Source organism: Tarenaya hassleriana, unplaced genomic scaffold (genome assembly GCF_000463585.1).
Source record: "Tarenaya hassleriana unplaced genomic scaffold, ASM46358v1 Cleome63, whole genome shotgun sequence".
NCBI classification, from domain to species: Eukaryota; Viridiplantae; Streptophyta; class Magnoliopsida; order Brassicales; family Cleomaceae; genus Tarenaya; species Tarenaya hassleriana.
In genome coordinates this window covers 135,888-154,035 of record NW_010968819.1, presented here as the reverse complement: position 1 = coordinate 154,035, position 18,148 = coordinate 135,888, and the positions used below count along the sequence as shown (strand labels likewise).

Here is an 18,148-nt window from a genome sequence, read left to right as displayed (position 1 = left end):
CATGATGCATCTTTTTCTCTGTCAATAACCCCCCAGGCTAACGGATATAGGTGGTGGTCACCGTCTTGTGCCGTCGCAACGACCAATGTACCCTTGTATTGTCCCGTGAGAAATGTTGCATCAATTGCAACCACTTTACGCATGTAATTCCATCCTCTTACCGCTGCACCCAATGCGAAGAAGAGATATTTGAAACTTTTGCCATCTTTGTCCAACTCAAGACCGACAATCGTTCCGGGATTTCTCTTTTGCAACATGTGCAACCACCCAGGAAGCTTTCTGAAATGCTCAGCAGGATCACCTCGAATCTCACTTTCAGCTTTGTGTTTGTCTCGTAATGCCGTCAAATATGTTACGGTTGTACCGTACTTGGCTTTTACCCTGTCTACAATTTCATGGGCTGAAGGGGTACTATCAAGTTTACCGGGAAATTCTTCCTTCAAATAATCACGAACCAATTTCTTTGTACCCCTCAAAGCTTCGCTTGTTTCAGATACGGGTTTGCAGCTATGCATGGGATTGTGTTTTCTTACACTCCAACGCTCCGAGTTTAAAATCAATGCCGTCCGCAACTTCCAATTACAGCCCGATTCAGCAAATTTGGATCTTATTTCCCACAACTTTTTATCGGACTTCAGTGTACTGTAACAAAAACGACCCATAGCTGCACCTTGCAAACAAATTCTTGTGCTGCTTCCTTATTGTCAAACTAATGGCCAATTGTGATATTTAAACCATCACTGAAACTGAATACAGAATTCGAAAACCGAGAGTCTGCTACTATCTCAATGGCCAAATCATCACCACCATCAGCACGATCCCCACCACATTCAGTCACTATAACATCCCTAAGACCACTAGAATGTTCACTGTCAGAAAGATGTATAACCTCTGTCACATTATTACTCCCAACTTTACTCTTAAAATTAGGGCTCAAAATAACACAATCATCATAATCTATCCCATCTCGCTTCCTACTACCTCCAACACCACTTTCACCAGTAGGAATTATAGGTTGTTCTTCATCATTTTGTTCACATTCACCTTTCACCCGTACCTCATCTATCTCCACATAAAGCATGCCTCACATTCCATTTATTTTATCCAGTAGATAAATATGAACATGCTTGTCATTCCATAGGTAGGTGGGCTTTCTGTTTTCTTTTATATTTGGTAAATAGCTCAGCTTGATCTCGACGAGAGGTCAACAATTATATATTTTCTATATGGCGGTGCTTGGATACAGAATAAGAATGGGGAATATGAATGGGAAGGAAGGGTTATGGAAAACCAAAGATTGTTATTCTTTTGTCCCCCCTTGGAGATGACATACAGTGAACTTGTTCGAGAGTTATGTTCGGAGATGAAGGTGCCACATGGTCACATGGTCACATGGTCACATGGCCACATGGTCACATGGTCACATGGTCACATGGTCACATGGCCACATGGTCACATGGTCACATGGTCACATGGTCACATGGTCACATGGTCACATGGTCACATGGTCACATGGTCACATGGTGACATGGTCATATGGTCACAATGTCATAAGGTCACAAGGGCACAAGGTCACATGATCACATGGTCATAAGGTCACAAGGGCACAAGGTCACATGATCACATGGTCACATGTTTCAGAATGGTCAGATTGGTTTCCTAATGACTCATGAACCATGTGACCAAGTGACCCTGTAATAGTGTGACCGCGTGACCACTTCACCATACAACCCCTAATCTATTTGTATGATGCACATTGTGACCATTGTATCATGTTTCTATAATCACTCATATAAGTGTTGTGCACATTGTGATCATTGTGACCCATATACCCATGTTGACATTCATGACAATTAACCTGTGTGACCCGTGACACAGAACGATGCTCGGAATGCATCCAAAATGCAGATCTGATACAGATCTTTGTTTACAAACGACACAACTACAGAAAACACAACAATTGGAAGAAAAAAAACCGCAACAACCATCAATGTGTATAAAAAAAACTGAGATTTCGACACAAACTTACCTATTTCCACTTTCGTCACTGATTTCGCCTTGATTGGCCCGTGATTTTGTCCAAATTCGACAAATTTTGAAGACAAAATAGCTAAATGCGGAGGAGAGAGAAAACGCAGTAGAGAGAGAGAGCTTAGTCGACAATGGCGAGAGGAGGAGAGAGAAATCGTTTTTGAAGAAAGAGAAACCCTAAAAAAAAGGGTGTTTTTTTTATTTTTTTAATTTATTCTAAAGGGTATTTGTGTAATTTGTGAATGAAAGGGGTAAATTAGAAGTTGGAATTTTTTTTTTTCAAGAGAAGGGTAGCACTAGAAGTCCTTGTAGCACATTGAGGGTAATTTGGAAGTTCCCCCATTTAGAAGGTAATAATCTGATATAAATAGTGATATAAGCACTATTTACAAACTTGACATATTTTGCCATATATCATACGAATTTAGTTAAAATCCACTCATTCAACTTTACACTAATTAAAAAAATTCTCATTAACCAAAGGGTAGGCTCCATTTTACCACAAACAACAAAAGTATAGTTTAATGAGTACATATAGATGCATAGAATGACTCTGCTAATTATAAACTGCCGACAGTGACCAATTTTCCTTTCTTTTTTTTTGTTATTGATAAAATTTTTTACACACATGCATAAATATTTAATCAATCAATCATTTAGAAAAACCATGTTGAATAATGGAATGATCCAACAATTATTACATATACTATATACGTATATATATGGGATGAAAAACTTACGTACACATGAAAGAACAATAACACATTAACACAAGATCAGATGAATGTAAGGAATTAGACAACTTTTTCTCAATTCAGCTAATTAGCTCGAAAATCTGGTAACTTTCGTATTATTAAAAAAAAACCACGTTGAAAAAGCCCGATGTCTTTTTTTCTTTCCTTCAAAAAGATATTTTTTTATTTACATAAACCCTATAATCTCTGTGCTGCAACATAAACCTCTGCAGTACACGGACCCAACTAAAGAACCACACATATAACAGCATCACCAGTGGTCAGAACCAGCAGAAAAAAAGGCTAAACACAAACATGCCGAATCACTGCAGTGTCGAATGAATTAAAATTGTTTTTTTTTTCAAGAAGCATAACGAACAAAATGACCAGAAGTACCTTTTTTTTTCTTCAATTCAACCAAGCTTTTTATCTGACCCTTTGATGTTCAAGTTAAACCATTTCCTTTTAGATCTGTCTTTTCCTTCTAAACCGCCTTCTTCTCCCGTGCTATCAGCTGCCTTTGGATCTTTGCCCGGAATTTTGCTATTACTTCCATTACTCAAGTTGCTGCTTACACTTTGACCACTCGGTGTCTTCAGTACAGTGTACGAGGAATGGATGGCATCTCTTTGCTTTAGCAGTTCATCGACCTGCAGCATTAGCAAAAACAGGACGGCCAAGTTCAAGACATGTATAGCTAACAGTCTTGAATCTTTGAAGAGATCTATATTTCGAATAGATTGTGTTTCTACAGGCCATTTAACAAAAATACTCCAAAATATATCATATGTTATTGCAGAACCCGATCTGTATCAGGAAACCTCGCATATAATAGGGTCATTAAATATGAATTGTCAATGACATACAGCTTGCTTCTCCTGAGTGTATCGGTTGGATACTTCTTGAAAGCGTGCCAATGCCTGTAAAAAGGATAATAATTGAACATCAGGGCGTATGTCTCCAATACGTAGCTAAAATCTTTTGAATACGAAAAATGGGAATATACTTTACGGTAATCCGTCTCAAATTGTCGTAACTCGTTTCTTTTACTCAAGATCTGAGCTTCAATCTCCTTCAACTTCACTGTCGTATATTCGTAAGACTCTACACAAAGTGCCTCAATTGTGTAGATTGCAGTCTTAAAGAAGTTATCTCCTGAAAAAGTAATACAGTGCAATCAGTTTAAATTAAAGTCTTAGATTAAGTTCAGTGATCAGGAAAAGGGACAAAATAAATATTTGAGACCATACCATAAACAGAGAATATATGAGTTCCGGTTTTAAGTTCCAAAACCTCGCAAGGTTGAAGACCTTCCAACCGCTTAAAGAATGCTGATTCAGGATCCTAGGCTAGAGCTAACTGCACAGTGACATGTGTAATTGATACGTCTTCGATATTCTGAGATGACTGGCTTATTTATTAAAGAGAAACAGGTTAAAGCTAACAGACCGCATTTACAGTTGAATCCATTCTGTATACTTGAAAATGCAAGAAATACACGCCGGCTGATGTCACCTTGCCTGTTTTTTCACTATCTTCCTGCACCGTGGAAGACCAATAAGAAACAGTTGAATAGATTAAGTAGCACCTTATCATAGATAGAAGAATACAACGATGCTATTATGCAGTCACCAACAAAATACCTAACTGAAATGTGAGAGAGAAAAAAGTAAAAAACAAGAGGCATTGTTGCTGTTTAAGAGAAGAAGAAAAGAAAACGAAACAAAAGGAACTACTTCCTTCTCTCATCTACAGAGAGTAGTATATACCTGTAATGCCAATCCGTAGCCACCATTTGCTTCTTGCTCAAAATAAAGTAACTGAATTAAAAAGATTCAAAATTAGGTGGTGAGAAACATTTGTAAATAATAGCAAAAGAAAAGGATCATATACAGAATACAGGAGGGTTTCTTAACATGACCAGAAAGGGGTATTACTGGGAAGACCTTAAATTTACTTTGTGCAGATGATGTTACTCTAACAACGATCCCTGTTTCAGCTTGTTGCTCGTTTATCGTCACTCCAAAGAAATGGGCACATTGCTTCTCTACCTGGTATCGTACCGGATGATGAATTAAGTCCAAAGAACACTAGGAAAAACAATGAGATGCAGAATATGCAAATGAGAAGAATCAGACCTTCCCACTAACTGCTGTACCAATAGGAAGGGGCCGAACTGTGACGTTTCCATTCATTGCCTCTTCAAGAACATTAGCAGATACTGTAGTCTTGATAGGCACACCTAGTTTGCTGAATGTTAAGATATGCCAAGAGAACGAATGAGTAGCAGAATGCCAATAGAGTAAAGACTAAAAATTATTCTAAAAGACCTTAACTTCACCTGAATAATGCTGCAAACATGGTATTGACTGTTCCCAGATTTGATAAATCAATTTCCATGTCCATGCCATCAGCGTCAAAGGCCTATCAACATGTAAGTAAATTTTGTTGAAAATACAAGAATCCAGACGCCAATTACGGCATTGGATGAGAGCAGAGACGAATGACATACTGGAAAATGAAACAAAACACATGCTAAAAAGAATTACCACACAAGATTTTTGTCAATGTGCTTTTCGTTGCTTTTAAATAAGATTTTACTAGCACACTATGACAGAAGATAAAGAACACATGATTCTCCAACAATTATAAGCATGTGCGTATTAATGCACATTAGTGGCACAATAAAAGCCTAAATTTGAAGCAGGAACAAGGAAGTACGCCCGACAAATTTTCTTGTGACCCATAACAATGAATTTTGAAATGAAACTGATAGAACAACGATGTAAAATAGATACGCAAGTTGTATTGATCAAATGGGAAAACACCAATACAACGACTGAGAGTTGATTCGTGTGAGACTCTCCCTAACCCCTTACCCTTAGACTTTCAATCACAAAATGCATAAGGAACCCAATATCCCATCTTTCGTTTATATAGCCGCTGTACAACCCAAAATAGGTTCGCCAATCCCCACGCGCCCAAAACCGTTTTCCAAAAGCCTATAGTAATAATTAATACTAGGTAATAATGAGTTTGTTAAAAACCCCTTTTCCCTTCCTTGCTCTGCCACTCAGATTTGATAAATCAATTTCCATGTCCATGCCATCAGCGTCAAAGGCCTATCAACATGTAAGTAAATTTTGTTGAAAATACAAGAATCCAGACGCCAATTACGGCATTGGATGAGAGCAGAGACGAATGACATACTGGAAAATGAAACAAAACACATGCTAAAAAGAATTACCACACAAGATTTTTGTCAATGTGCTTTTCGTTGCTTTTAAATAAGATTTTACTAGCACACTATGACAGAAGATAAAGAACACATGATTCTCCAACAATTATAAGCATGTGCGTATTAATGCACATTAGTGGCACAATAAAAGCCTAAATTTGAAGCAGGAACAAGGAAGTACGCCCGACAAATTTTCTTGTGACCCATAACAATGAATTTTGAAATGAAACTGATAGAACAACGATGTAAAATAGATACGCAAGTTGTATTGATCAAATGGGAAAACACCAATACAACGACTGAGAGTTGATTCGTGTGAGACTCTCCCTCACCCCTTACCCTTAGACTTTCAATCACAAAATGCATAAGGAACCCAATATCCCATCTTTCGTTTATATAGCCGCTGTACAACCCAAAATAGGTTCGCCAATCCCCACGCGCCCAAAACCGTTTTCCAAAAGCCTATAGTAATAATTAATACTAGGTAATAATGATTTTTTTAAACCCCCCTTTCCCCTTCCTTGCTCTGCCACTCTGATCATTCTCCAGGCGATGTTGTCTCCTACGTGTCCCTGCTGTTGTCTCCTGCAGCTCCAACCTCAGCCCTTGCATCTATCTTTCCGGTGATCGGCTTCCTCCTCCTTACATAAGCTCGAAATGGTGTATCACTACCCCCGGCCCGAAGACGCAGCTTGTCCTCAAGCTGGAATTCCGGAAATTGGTGAACAAAATCCTGAGCCAATTCCCATGTAGCCTCATGGAATGGTAAGCTCTTCCACTGGATCAGGACCTCGAGTAATCCCTCAGGCGAGTAGCGGTGATCAATGATATCCTCCGGCTCAACAATCACCTCCAGATCTGCGGTCAAACGAGGTGGTAGAGGTTGGGTTTCAAAAGCCGACCCAATGGCTTTCTTCAACTGAGAAATGTGGAACACTGGGTGGATTTTCGAATCAGTAGGCAATTGGAGTTTATAGGCCACTTTCCCAATGCGTTGGGTCACCTGGAATGGACCGTAGTACCGGGCAGCAAGTTTCTGACAAGTTCGGCGAGCCACCGAGTGTTGCCGATAAGGGCGAAGCTTCAAGAAAACCCAATCTCCCAGCTGAAACTCGAGCTCTCGACGTGATGGATCAGCATATTGTTTCATCCGATTTTGTGCTCGAATCAACTTCTGCCTTATGTCTATCAGCATCACATCACGTTCCTTTAGAGAAGCCTCTAAATCCCCATTCATGGTAGAACCAATAAGGGCGAAGCTTCAAGAAAACCCAATCTCCCAGCTGAAACTCGAGCTCTCGACGTGATGGATCAGCATATTGTTTCATCCGATTTTGTGCTCGAATCAACTTCTGCCTTATGTCTATCAGCATCACATCACGTTCCTTTAGAGAAGCCTCTAAATCCCCATTCATGGTAGAACCAGGTTCATACCTGATTAGAGCAGGAGGAGCGCGCCCATATACCACCTGAAATGGAGAAGTCTGTAGGGCCGTGTGGAAGGCAGTGTTGTAGGAATATTCAGCCCAGGCAATGAACAAAGCCCATTTTCTCGGATGATCACAGGCATAGCATCTCAAGTATGTTTCCAAACTCCTGTTTACGACCTCTGTCTGACCATCCGTTTGCGGGTGGAAGGCCGTGCTGAACTTGAGTTTTGTACCCGAGAGGCGGAATAATTCCCTCCAACAGAGACTGAGAAAAATCCTGTCTCTGTCTGAAACTATGGATGTAGGAAAGCCATGGAGCCTGACAATCTCACGGATAAAGACTGTAGCCACATCTACAGCCGAAAAAGGGTGAGTTAAGCAGATGAAGTGAGCAAACTTACTGAGGCGATCCACCACAACCAGAATTGCATTGAAACCGCAGGATCTAGGGAGTCCTTCGATGAAGTCCAGGGAAATGTCACTCCATATCTGAGTCGGCACCGGTAACGGTTGCAACAAGCCCGCCGGAGATAGTGTGGAATACTTGTTTCTTTGGCAGGTAGGACAAGCCGCCACATAACGCTGTATGGCTCCTTTCATGCCCGTCCAATGAAACAACGATTGAACGCGCTTCATTGTTTTTAAGACACCACCATGTCCTCCAATGGGACTGTTATGCAACTCAGCCAAGAGAATTGGAATAAATGCAGAAGTAGCGGGAATCGCAAACCTTTGTTTATATAAGAGTACGCCACCTTGTAGAGAGTATCCAGGAGGTGCCGACTGTGAGTCGCTGAGTTTGCCCAGAATTGGTCCCAAAACCGGGTCCTCTTCAACTTCCTTTGCCAGGGAAGTCAGGTCAAGGCAAGTAGGAACTGTCAGCGCCCCGATCCAAGACGTCCCCTGTATCGGTGCATCATGGGGAATCCGAGAGAGACCATCGGCAGCTTTATTCTCGAGTCCTGGCTTGTATATGATGTCAAAGTCGAACCCCAGAAGCTTGATCAGCCAGCGTTGGTACTCCAGCCTCACCATTCGTTGTTCCAACAAAAATTTCAGGCTTTTCTGATCTGTGTATACTTGGAACTTTCTGCCCATTAAGTAATGTCTCCACCTTTGTACAGCAAGCACAATGGCCATGAGTTCCCTTTCATACACTGGTCGCATCTTGTCTCTGTCTTTCAATCCAAAGCTGAAATAGGCCACTGGTATCTTCTTTTGCATCAGAACAGCTCCTACTCCCGCTCCCGAGGCATCAGCCTCGACTACGAAAATATCTGAAAAGTCAGGCAAAATCAACACAGGAGCTGAAATCATTGCGTGCTTGAGGCTGTTGAAAGCATATGATGCCGTATCCGACCACATGAAACTGTCCTTCTTCAATAAGTCGGTCAGGGGCTTGGCGATTGTCCCATAGTTACGGACGAAACGTGTGTAGTAACCCGTCAACCCTAAGAACCCACGCAATTCTTTCACCGTCTTGGGTTCTGGCCATTGCTGCATTGCCACCGTCTTGCTGGGATCAGTGGCGACACCGGCCTTTGAGATCAGGTGGCCGAGATACTCAATCTGTGGCTGGCCAAAAATGCATTTCTTGCGGTTAGCGAAGAGCTGCTGTTGGTGTAGCACCTCAAGGACTGTCTTGAGATGCGTCACATGTTCTTCCCAGGAACGACTGTAAATTAATATGTCATCAAAGAAAACCAATACAAATCGCCGCAAGAAAGGCTTGAAGATCACGTTCATGAGAGCCTGGAATGTAGCAGGGGCATTGGTCAAGCCGAAAGGCATGACCAAAAACTCATACAGTCCATCATGCGTTCGGAATGCCGTTTTGTGAATGTCGGAGTCTGCCATACGTATCTGATGGTAGCCCGACCTGAGGTCCAGTTTGGAGAAAATCTCAGCTCCATACAACTCGTCCAACAATTGGTCGATGATAGGGATTGGGAATTTATCAGGAATGGTAGCCCGATTTAACGCCCTATAATCCACACAGAACCGCCAGCTGCCATCCTTTTTTCGAACCAACAAAACGGGGCTCGAAAAAGAACTCTGGCTAGGGCGAACAATACCAGCCTTGAGCATATCCGAAACCAGCTTCTCAATCTCTTCTTTGTGAGCATGTGGATAACGATAGGGTCTGACTCGGATTGCAGGGGTTCCCTCACGTAAGTGAATAGAGTGAGCACGTTCTCGGAGAGGGGGCAGTCCTTCCGGCATGCCAAAAACAGCTTGAAACTCGTCCAAGACTGGAATCAATGCTACCTCTGGCTTCATCTCGGGCGAGGAGTCTGATTGTAACATGTTGATCTCAACCAGAAGCGTTGTTCCCCGTGATGTACGGTCTTCATCAATGACTTGAAGGAGACCAATGAATTCTATAACCCAGGATCTCCCTGAATGGTGACTTGGGTTGCGCCTTGAAAGAATCGCATCTCCAGCTTTGAAAAGTTGAACTGGATTTGACCAAGGGTTCGGAGCCACTGAATACCGAGCACCACATCAGCGCTGCCGAGCTCGAGAGGGAGAAAGTCGGCGACAATGGCCAAGTTCTGGACGTATAGGGTTACCGCTTGGCAGATCCCTTCCCCTTGAACCGTTAGCCCGTTGCCGAGGAAGACCCCGTAACCCGAGGTGTGAACCGGTCTGAGCCCTAGCTTTGTAATAACCTCCACAGACATAAAATTATGGGTTGCGCCGCTGTCCACGAGAACCACCACTCCCTGACGGCCGATCGTGCCTGCGACCTTGAAGGTTTTTGGAGAAGTGAGACCGATGACAGAGTTCATGGACAGCTCAGCCTGCTCTGGGACATCTGTAGGTAAAGGTGTCGATAGCTCCTTCAACTCCTCTTCACCCACCAAATACTCCACGTCATCTTTTACCAAAATAACCTGTAGTTCCTTGTTTTTACATCTGTGCCCCATAAAATATCTCTCACCCCAGCGAAAACACAAGCCACGTCGACGCTATTCCGCCACCTCATCATCACTTAAACGCCTAAAGGGATTAGGGCGATCAGCTTGTGGGCCCATAGGAGGTACCGTTGAGGCCGGTGCAGGGCGACGACTGTCCCCCAGACGGCTGGTGTCAGACGACTGTGTTGCCGGCACTGATACTATACGAAAAGTTCCCGAAGTCGACGAAGCAGAGCGAACAGACCTCCCCTCGGAGTGTCTAGGAGGAACCCCCGGTGGCTGAACAGAGCAACCGTCGAGACGTAAGGCGAGGTCGACAATCTTCTCAAAGCCCTCCGGGTGAAAAATATAGAGCAAATCACGAAGCTCGGCCTTTAACCCATGTCGAAAGGCACTGACGACCATATCCTCCGGCATCTCCGGCAACTGGGCTAGCAGAGCCTCAAAGTCCTGCAAATATTCCGCAACCGAACGCGACTGGCTGTTTCAAAGAAAATAGACGATCAGTAAAAGACCCTGCCCGCTTGTCGCCGAAACGCGACAGCAACCGGAGTTTAAAATCTGTCCAGTCAGTGAAATCCGAGCGGCGGCGCTGCCAATTAAACCAGTCCAGGACGGGTCCATCCACGCTCAGGGAGACGAGGCGAAGTTTCTCCTCATCAGTGCAGCCTCCATGTTCGAAGAATCTCTTGACAGACAGAACAGGCCAGAGCAAAGGGAGTGGAAGAGGAAGCTCCAAAGATCAGTGGATCGCTTAAGAGACAGCTTCTGTAGACAACATGCTCTTGAACTCATCTTTACCGAAGAAGGAGAGGTACGTCTCAGTTCTCAGATGTACATTGCTATGGACGAAATCGTGGAAGAGCCCGAATGGTTTCCCTCCGCCCGCCGAAACCGTTGACGCCGGAGGGGCCGGAGAGGCCTCCTCGTGACCTTTCATCCAGGCAACGATTTCCGACAGCATCGTCTCCATCGCATCCATCCTTTGAGAGTCCTTGCGCACCGCAGCTTCCATTGAATCCCAGCGCTCGGCAAGGGATTGTTCGAGCTTATCCATGCGTTGGGTGTTGTTGGTCTTAGTCATCGGAGATCGAGATGTTCTGATACCAAAGATGATAGAACAACGATGTAAAATAGATACGCAAGTTGTATTGATCAAATGGGAAAACACCAATACAACGACTGAGAGTTGATTCGTGTGAGACTCTCCCTCACCCCTTACCCTTAGACTTTCAATCACAAAATGCATAAGGAACCCAATATCCCTTCTTTCGTTTATATAGCCGTTGTACAACCCAAAAGAGGTTCGCCAATCCCCACGCGCCCAAAACCATTTTCCAAAAGCCTATAGTAATAATTAATACTAGGTAATAATGAGTTTGTTAAAAACCCCTTTTCCCTTCCTTGCCCTGCCACTCTGATCATTCTCTAGGCGATGTTGTCTCCTGCGTGTCCCTGCTGTTGTCTCCTGCAGCTCCAACCTCAGCCCTTGCATCTATCTTTCCGGTGATCGGCTTCCTCCTCCTTACATAAGCTCGAAATGGTGTATCAGAAACAGAAATCACCTCAAACCCTGAATTGTCATATTGCCTTCTCTTTTCTGGGTCAGACAAAATGCTATAGGAATATGCAACTTCCTTGAAAAGTTCAGAAGCTTCAGGATTATTGGCATTCTTGTCCGGATGATACCTATCCATTATTTAGGTTCATGACGGAAGATTCAAGTACAAAATACATGACAAGCTAACGGGAACTATAAATACTCGACTTCCAAAATAAAAAGATCAAGAATTTGAATTGCGATTCATAGAGCTGGTTTAATACCTTACAAGTGCTAGTGGAGACAATCAGTATAGTCAAACAGAGCAGAAAATTCCGACATGGAACTGGAAGATGCAACATAAACTACTCAAGTCATTAGGAATCGAAGCATGTACTCCATAGCCACACTATCAGAAATTCAATCAAACCACACTATGAATACTGATCTCAGAATGCATGTCAATAACAAAATCTATGAAGCATTCTCTGTCAGATCTCCAACAACTACGGCTTCCCAACCCAAACCACATCGAGCTCAAGAGAATCAAAAACCAAAGAATCGAGCTCCAATTTATCGGATTAGATAAACAGATCACCTTACGCATCAATGGAGGATTTGAAGAGATACTTACTTGAGAGCCAATTTTCGGTAAGCAGTTTTGATGTCCTAATCACTTGCATCTCTAGATATACACAGTACCTCGTACGGGTCCCGTCGAATTGCCGGAGTCGACAACCCATCCAGCTTCTTTGAACCCATTTCTCCGAAATTCCTATATCTCTCTTGCCCACTCCGACAGTATCTTCCCTGTCTTCTTCTATCAACAATGTCTCAAAGACGATAAACGATTCCAGGGAATCTTATCGGGATTTTTCAGATCCAACACCGACACCAACAACGGTGCAGATATCAAATTTCTTCAAACGAGAGATCGCGCGCAATCCCAATCAACATCGTATCGCCCAACCCGAGAAAAACAATAAATGAAGATCTAATCTCATCAAATTTGAGGGAAGTGAGATGAATACCGAGGAAAAAGACGAGGAGGCTGGGGTTTACGAAAATTTTTCCGAATTTTTTTCCCTGTGACGTAAGAGCTTCGTGGTTCCTTTCGTTCTTTCCTCACCATTCTAAATGGTCTGCAGCCGCATTACGTTATTCCAGCTTTCTCTTAATCTGTACAGACCTTCTTTTTCCATTTTCAAATTCCGATTTTAGAATTTTTTTTTTGAAAATTTTTTTATATAAACACCTCGATTTTATAAAATATATCAAATGAATATAAAAAATTTTAATTTTATTTAAAAAACGAATCTTGAAACGGTATGCTCCCGTTACAAGAGTTGCAAGGGGGAATGCCCGCGTCTCGTCGCAAGGCTCATTTTGAGTTGTGGCGGAATGCTTTCGAAACCAATTCACTTGAGTGAAATAGAAGAGAGTGGAATTTCGTGGGGAGAGGTGAAATCTTGCTTATGGATCCAAACTGGTGGTCTATCTATAATCATGATCAGGATGAAATTTGAGTGAAACTAAGTGGCTGAAAGACACTATAGGTAGTCAGTAGGGGTGGCCTGGTGGTAAAAGAGAAATTACAAAAATGACTTTAAATGTCATTTTTACTTCACGTCGTAACCCCACTTTAAAAAAAAAGACAACATCATGTGATAACTTTATAATAATATATTTTCAAAAATACCCTTCATTTTTTATTTATTCTTAAATTAAAAAAAATAAATTTTAGCTATCTCTCTCCTCTCCCGCTTCTCTCTCTCTCTCCTCATCCGCTCTCTCTTCTCTCCCGTTCGGTAGTCTTCACGTTCTCTTCATCTCCAGTCTTTTTTTTTACTAATTTGTTGCAAAAAAACAACATTAAGCTTGGGCATTTCATCGATTCAACACAGATCTGAATAAAAGGTAAGTATTGTTTCTAAATTTCGTTATTAAGTTTGGGCATTTGTGATTTATTATTTTATCATTTTGATATTTAAACCATATGAATATGTTTGAAGCAAAAATGACATATATATCAACAATACCATGATTCACGCTATTCAAACTGGTCAAAATCATTATATTTGTGAAATTCGTTAAAATGAGAGAATTCGAGAAACTGGTAACATATACATGTCGAAATGGTCAGACTGGTCATACTCCTAACTAGACATACTTGTCAAAATTAGTCAAACTGGTCATACTCGTGAAATTGGTCAAACTGGTCATACTCATCAAACCTGTGACATTTTTCAAGTGTATCATTTTATCACATTTTGTGTTTATTTTATACAGGTGTAATGGATGCAACTGATGAAAGGATGACGATTATTTATTATAAATCTGGTGGCTAGTGGGTAGTAAATTCGATCGGAGCATATGAATGGGAAGGAAAAGCTAAATATGCTAAAGCAGTGATATTCCCTCGTCATCCGATTGATTTGAGTTACAGTCGCCTCGTTGAAGAGTTATATTCTGACATGGATATAGACGGAGATAAATCCAAAATCAAGCTAAGTTATTTGCCTACAATAAAAGGATATGTTGAGCCGGTTTACATATCGAGCGACAAACAAGTCTTTGTTTATCTGATGGACAAATTCAACGGAGGAAGAAGCATGCTATATGTGGAGATTGAAAAAGTAAATTTGAGTGGGGAAGTTGAAGTTGGACATAAACATGGTGGAGAATGTTTTGTTCCAGATTTCGCCAGTGGTGTTGGGCCATCAAATAAACCACATGGGGTTGTGATTTGTGTAGATGTTGATAAACTCAATATTATTGCGAGTCCTGATCTCAAGAGTAAAGGTGCGAGTAATGTTATACAAATTATAAGTGATTCAGATTATGAACAGACTATTGTTTTAGGAGAACATGGAATGGATGAAGAACATGCAACTGTTTTAAGAGATGTTGATGGTGAAAGAGATAGGGATGGAGATGATGCAATCGATATGGCATGTGAAACCAATAAAGTTGATGGTTGTGTATCATTTGGCAATGATGTTGATGGCGAGAATAATTTGGCATTGGTAGTTATGGAGGACACATCGTTTTCTATTTCGGTATTCAATTTCAGTGATGGATTGAATTTTAGTATTGGCTACGAATTTGAAAGCAAGGAAGCAGCACAAGAATATGTACGGAAGGGTGCGGTTAAGGCATGTTTTGGTTTTGTGACAGTGAAGTCTACTAAGAAATTATGTTATTTAAGATGCAAGTTTCAAGGTTCAGGTTGTAACTAGAGATTGTGTATCGCAGCGATTTCGAATTCCACACGTTTTAGTGTAAGATCACATAATCTCATTCATACTTGCAGACCTGTAGCCGAAGCCGAAACAAGTACGAATGGTTCATCGATGTTGGTTAGAGATTATTTGACGGAAGAATTTTCTGGTAAGCTTGAAACTCCTACACCAAAACAGATAGTAGAACGGATGAAAGTGAAATACGGTGCGATAGTATTGTATATGATGGTATTAAGAGGAAAATATAGTGCTCAAGAAGAGATTCGTGGTAGTCATGAGGAACACTACAGTAGGCTTCCGGATTGGTTGTACATGGTGATAGAAAGAAATCCTGGAACTAGAGTGAGTCTTCAGTTAGACGATGATTGTAAAAGCTTCAAGTACCTCTTCATTGCCCTAGGTGCAACCATAAATGGATGGAAGTATATGCGTAAAGTGATTGCTATTGATGCAACATTTCTGACGAGTCAATATAAAGGAGCATTAGTCGTGGCAACTGCTCAAGATAGTGATCATCACCAATATCCTTTGGCTTGGGGTGTGACTGGTAGAGAGAAGGATACCTCATGGTTGTGGTTTATGATAAGATTGAGCGAACTAATATTGGATGGTCCCGATATAGTTGTGTTATCTGATCGACATAAAAGTATAATCAAGGCTGTGAGAGAAGTATACTGATGGCTCGGATTTTATCTGGATTTTAGACCGAATATGCCTTTGGTTTCTAAACGGTTTCCACACATACTAGGCATATTAGAGCCATCTTTAGGTCTCTGGGGCTAGGTTTTGACCATTGCAGGAACCCGAGGGTTTTCGGGACGAAACGGAGAAGACAGAAGCATAACTCCCCAGATTTTATGGCCAGAACGGACGGTCTGCAAAGCTGGAACGGACGGACTGAGTGCACAGACCCGACAGACCACAAGACAGTCCTGCGAACTACACATCAGAACGGACGGTCTGGATCACACCGCGGAACGGACGTTCTACGGTGCGGAACGGACGTTCTACGGTGCGGAACGGACGTTCTACGGTGCGGAACGGACGTTCTGCGCTTCAGAACGGACGGTCTGCGAAGCTGGAACGGACGGTCTGACGAACTTAACTAACCTGGAACGGACGGTCCACTTGACAGACTCCACGAAAGCTACGCCGTTTAGCCATTCTTTTCGGGCTTTTGATGGGGAACCGAAAAGGAGATCCCTAGGATTGATTGGGGGCCGAAAATAGAGACTTTGGGAGAGAAAAGAGGAGCTCTTGGAGGAGAAAGAAGAGGAAGAAGACTCCATTGAAGATTGAAGATTTCTTGAGCATCTCTCTACTCTCTCTCTATGATTTCTGCACTTTACTCTTGTTTTGCTTTGTTCTTGAACATGAGTAGTGAGTAGTCTCTTGTTGTGGGAAGAGGGATTAGCCCTCATGTAAGGATGCTTGTATTCACCTTGGACCCTAGATTATGCTTTGTTTATGCTTTCAATTCCTTGTCTTGAATGAAATTTGTGTTCTTGAAAGTTTATCTCTCTTGAATGAATGCTTAGAGAAACCTTGGATTTGTTCAATTGGATGATGCAATTGCTTGGGTTTTGATTGCTAGAGGTTGATTGAATGGTATTTAATGTTACCCATTGGATGAGAATCTTGTGGGTAGATTTTAGGATTGTGAATTACATGGAGACATGGATTCTTGGTCTCTTGATGCATTCAATCAATTGGGTTGAAATTGAATCCGAAGAAATTCGATTCAATTAAATCTAGGATTATGACAAGTGAACGTAATGCATTCGGGGGTTCACTCTAGACCATGAAAATGGCTAGAGAGCTCTCTTGGACAGCGGGTTTTCGGTTTGAGAGAACCGAACCCGACCTTAGTCTTCGAATCCCTCACCTTAGAACGAGCATGATATAGGTCCATAATCCTTTACGGCATCCTTGCATGATCGGTGAAACCCGATTCCCGCAACCGTTTCCAATCGATCGTCTTCTCTTGAAATATTTGCTTGCTTTGATTTTATTTCTCTCATTTAATTTTCTGCAACTTTGAAAACTACAAAAACAATTCTCCAATTTTATTTCTTTCATTTTCCTAGTTTTGATCGACTCCTAGCTTAGCCGCTTAAGTCCTTGTGTTCGACCCCGGTACTACGACATCCGTATACTTGCGGATTAGTTGTGTTTCGGGTTACAAATTTAAGACTCGTCACGCAAGTGATCATATACAAACAAGCGTAACATGGATTTTGTGTGAAGCATATATCACAAAACTTAAAAGTCCATTGTAACAAAGGTGCAAGAAGAAAAAGTTCAACTGGTGAGACTATCAGTAAATTGTTCTTTAAATGCGCAGCCGCATACACGATCAACGATTTTGAAGTGCTTTACAATGATATAAAGAAAATGTACGATTTTTGTTACTAGTATGACCAGTTTCTATCTGGTCTGACCAGTTTTACTGCTTTTATTTGTGAACTTATGTGAATATATCTCATAATTTGTAGATATCACAAGGTGGCTGAATATATGGAAAAGGAAGAACTTGCTCCCGAAAAATGGGCAAGGTGTAAATTCAAGAGTGAAAGGTATAACTTGTTAACCACCAACGGAGCCGAGTCGATTAACTCCGTCTTGAAAAAGGCAAAAAAGTATCCATTGCTATGTCTGCTAGATATTTGTCTCGAAAAGACGGTGGAATGGTTCAATAGGTACAGGCTGGAAGTCGGTAGTGGTGATCAATCATAAAAGTTAACATCGTTTGTTTACAAAGAACTACATGAACGATACGAGAAAGCATGTACATTTGAGGTTCAAGAACTGAACAGTATTAGTGGCGAGTTCGAGGTGAGAGATGATAAAGGTAGAAGACACTTGGTTCATCTGGGAGCTAGAACGTGCAGTTGTAAAATGTTTGATGTGGATAGGCACCCTTGCAGTCATGCAATTGCAGCAGCACATACGATCGAAAAAGCCGATATGATATACGAATTATGTTCTGCATACTATTTGCGCGAGACATGG

At 41.7% G+C, this 18,148-nt stretch overlaps 1 protein-coding gene and 1 pseudogene across 1 annotated transcript; both read right to left on the bottom strand.

The window, feature by feature from the left end:
- Positions 1-2,900: 2,900 nt before the first annotated feature.
- LOC104800013 lies at positions 2,901-13,119 on the bottom strand (annotated as a pseudogene).
- On the bottom strand, positions 9,796-10,351 carry LOC104800012. The gene has a single exon (XM_010522713.2). The coding sequence runs from the start codon at positions 10,223-10,225 to the stop codon at positions 9,815-9,817; it is 411 nt and encodes a 136-aa protein (XP_010521015.1). The 5' UTR covers positions 10,226-10,351; the 3' UTR covers positions 9,796-9,814.
- Positions 13,120-18,148: the final 5,029 nt, after the last annotated feature.

What these genes read in the sequence shown, in the direction of transcription:
- LOC104800012 (XM_010522713.2), bottom strand. Translation starts at nt 10,225, where the DNA reads ATGAACTCTGTCATCGGTCTCACTTCTCCAAAAACCTTCAAGGTCGCA.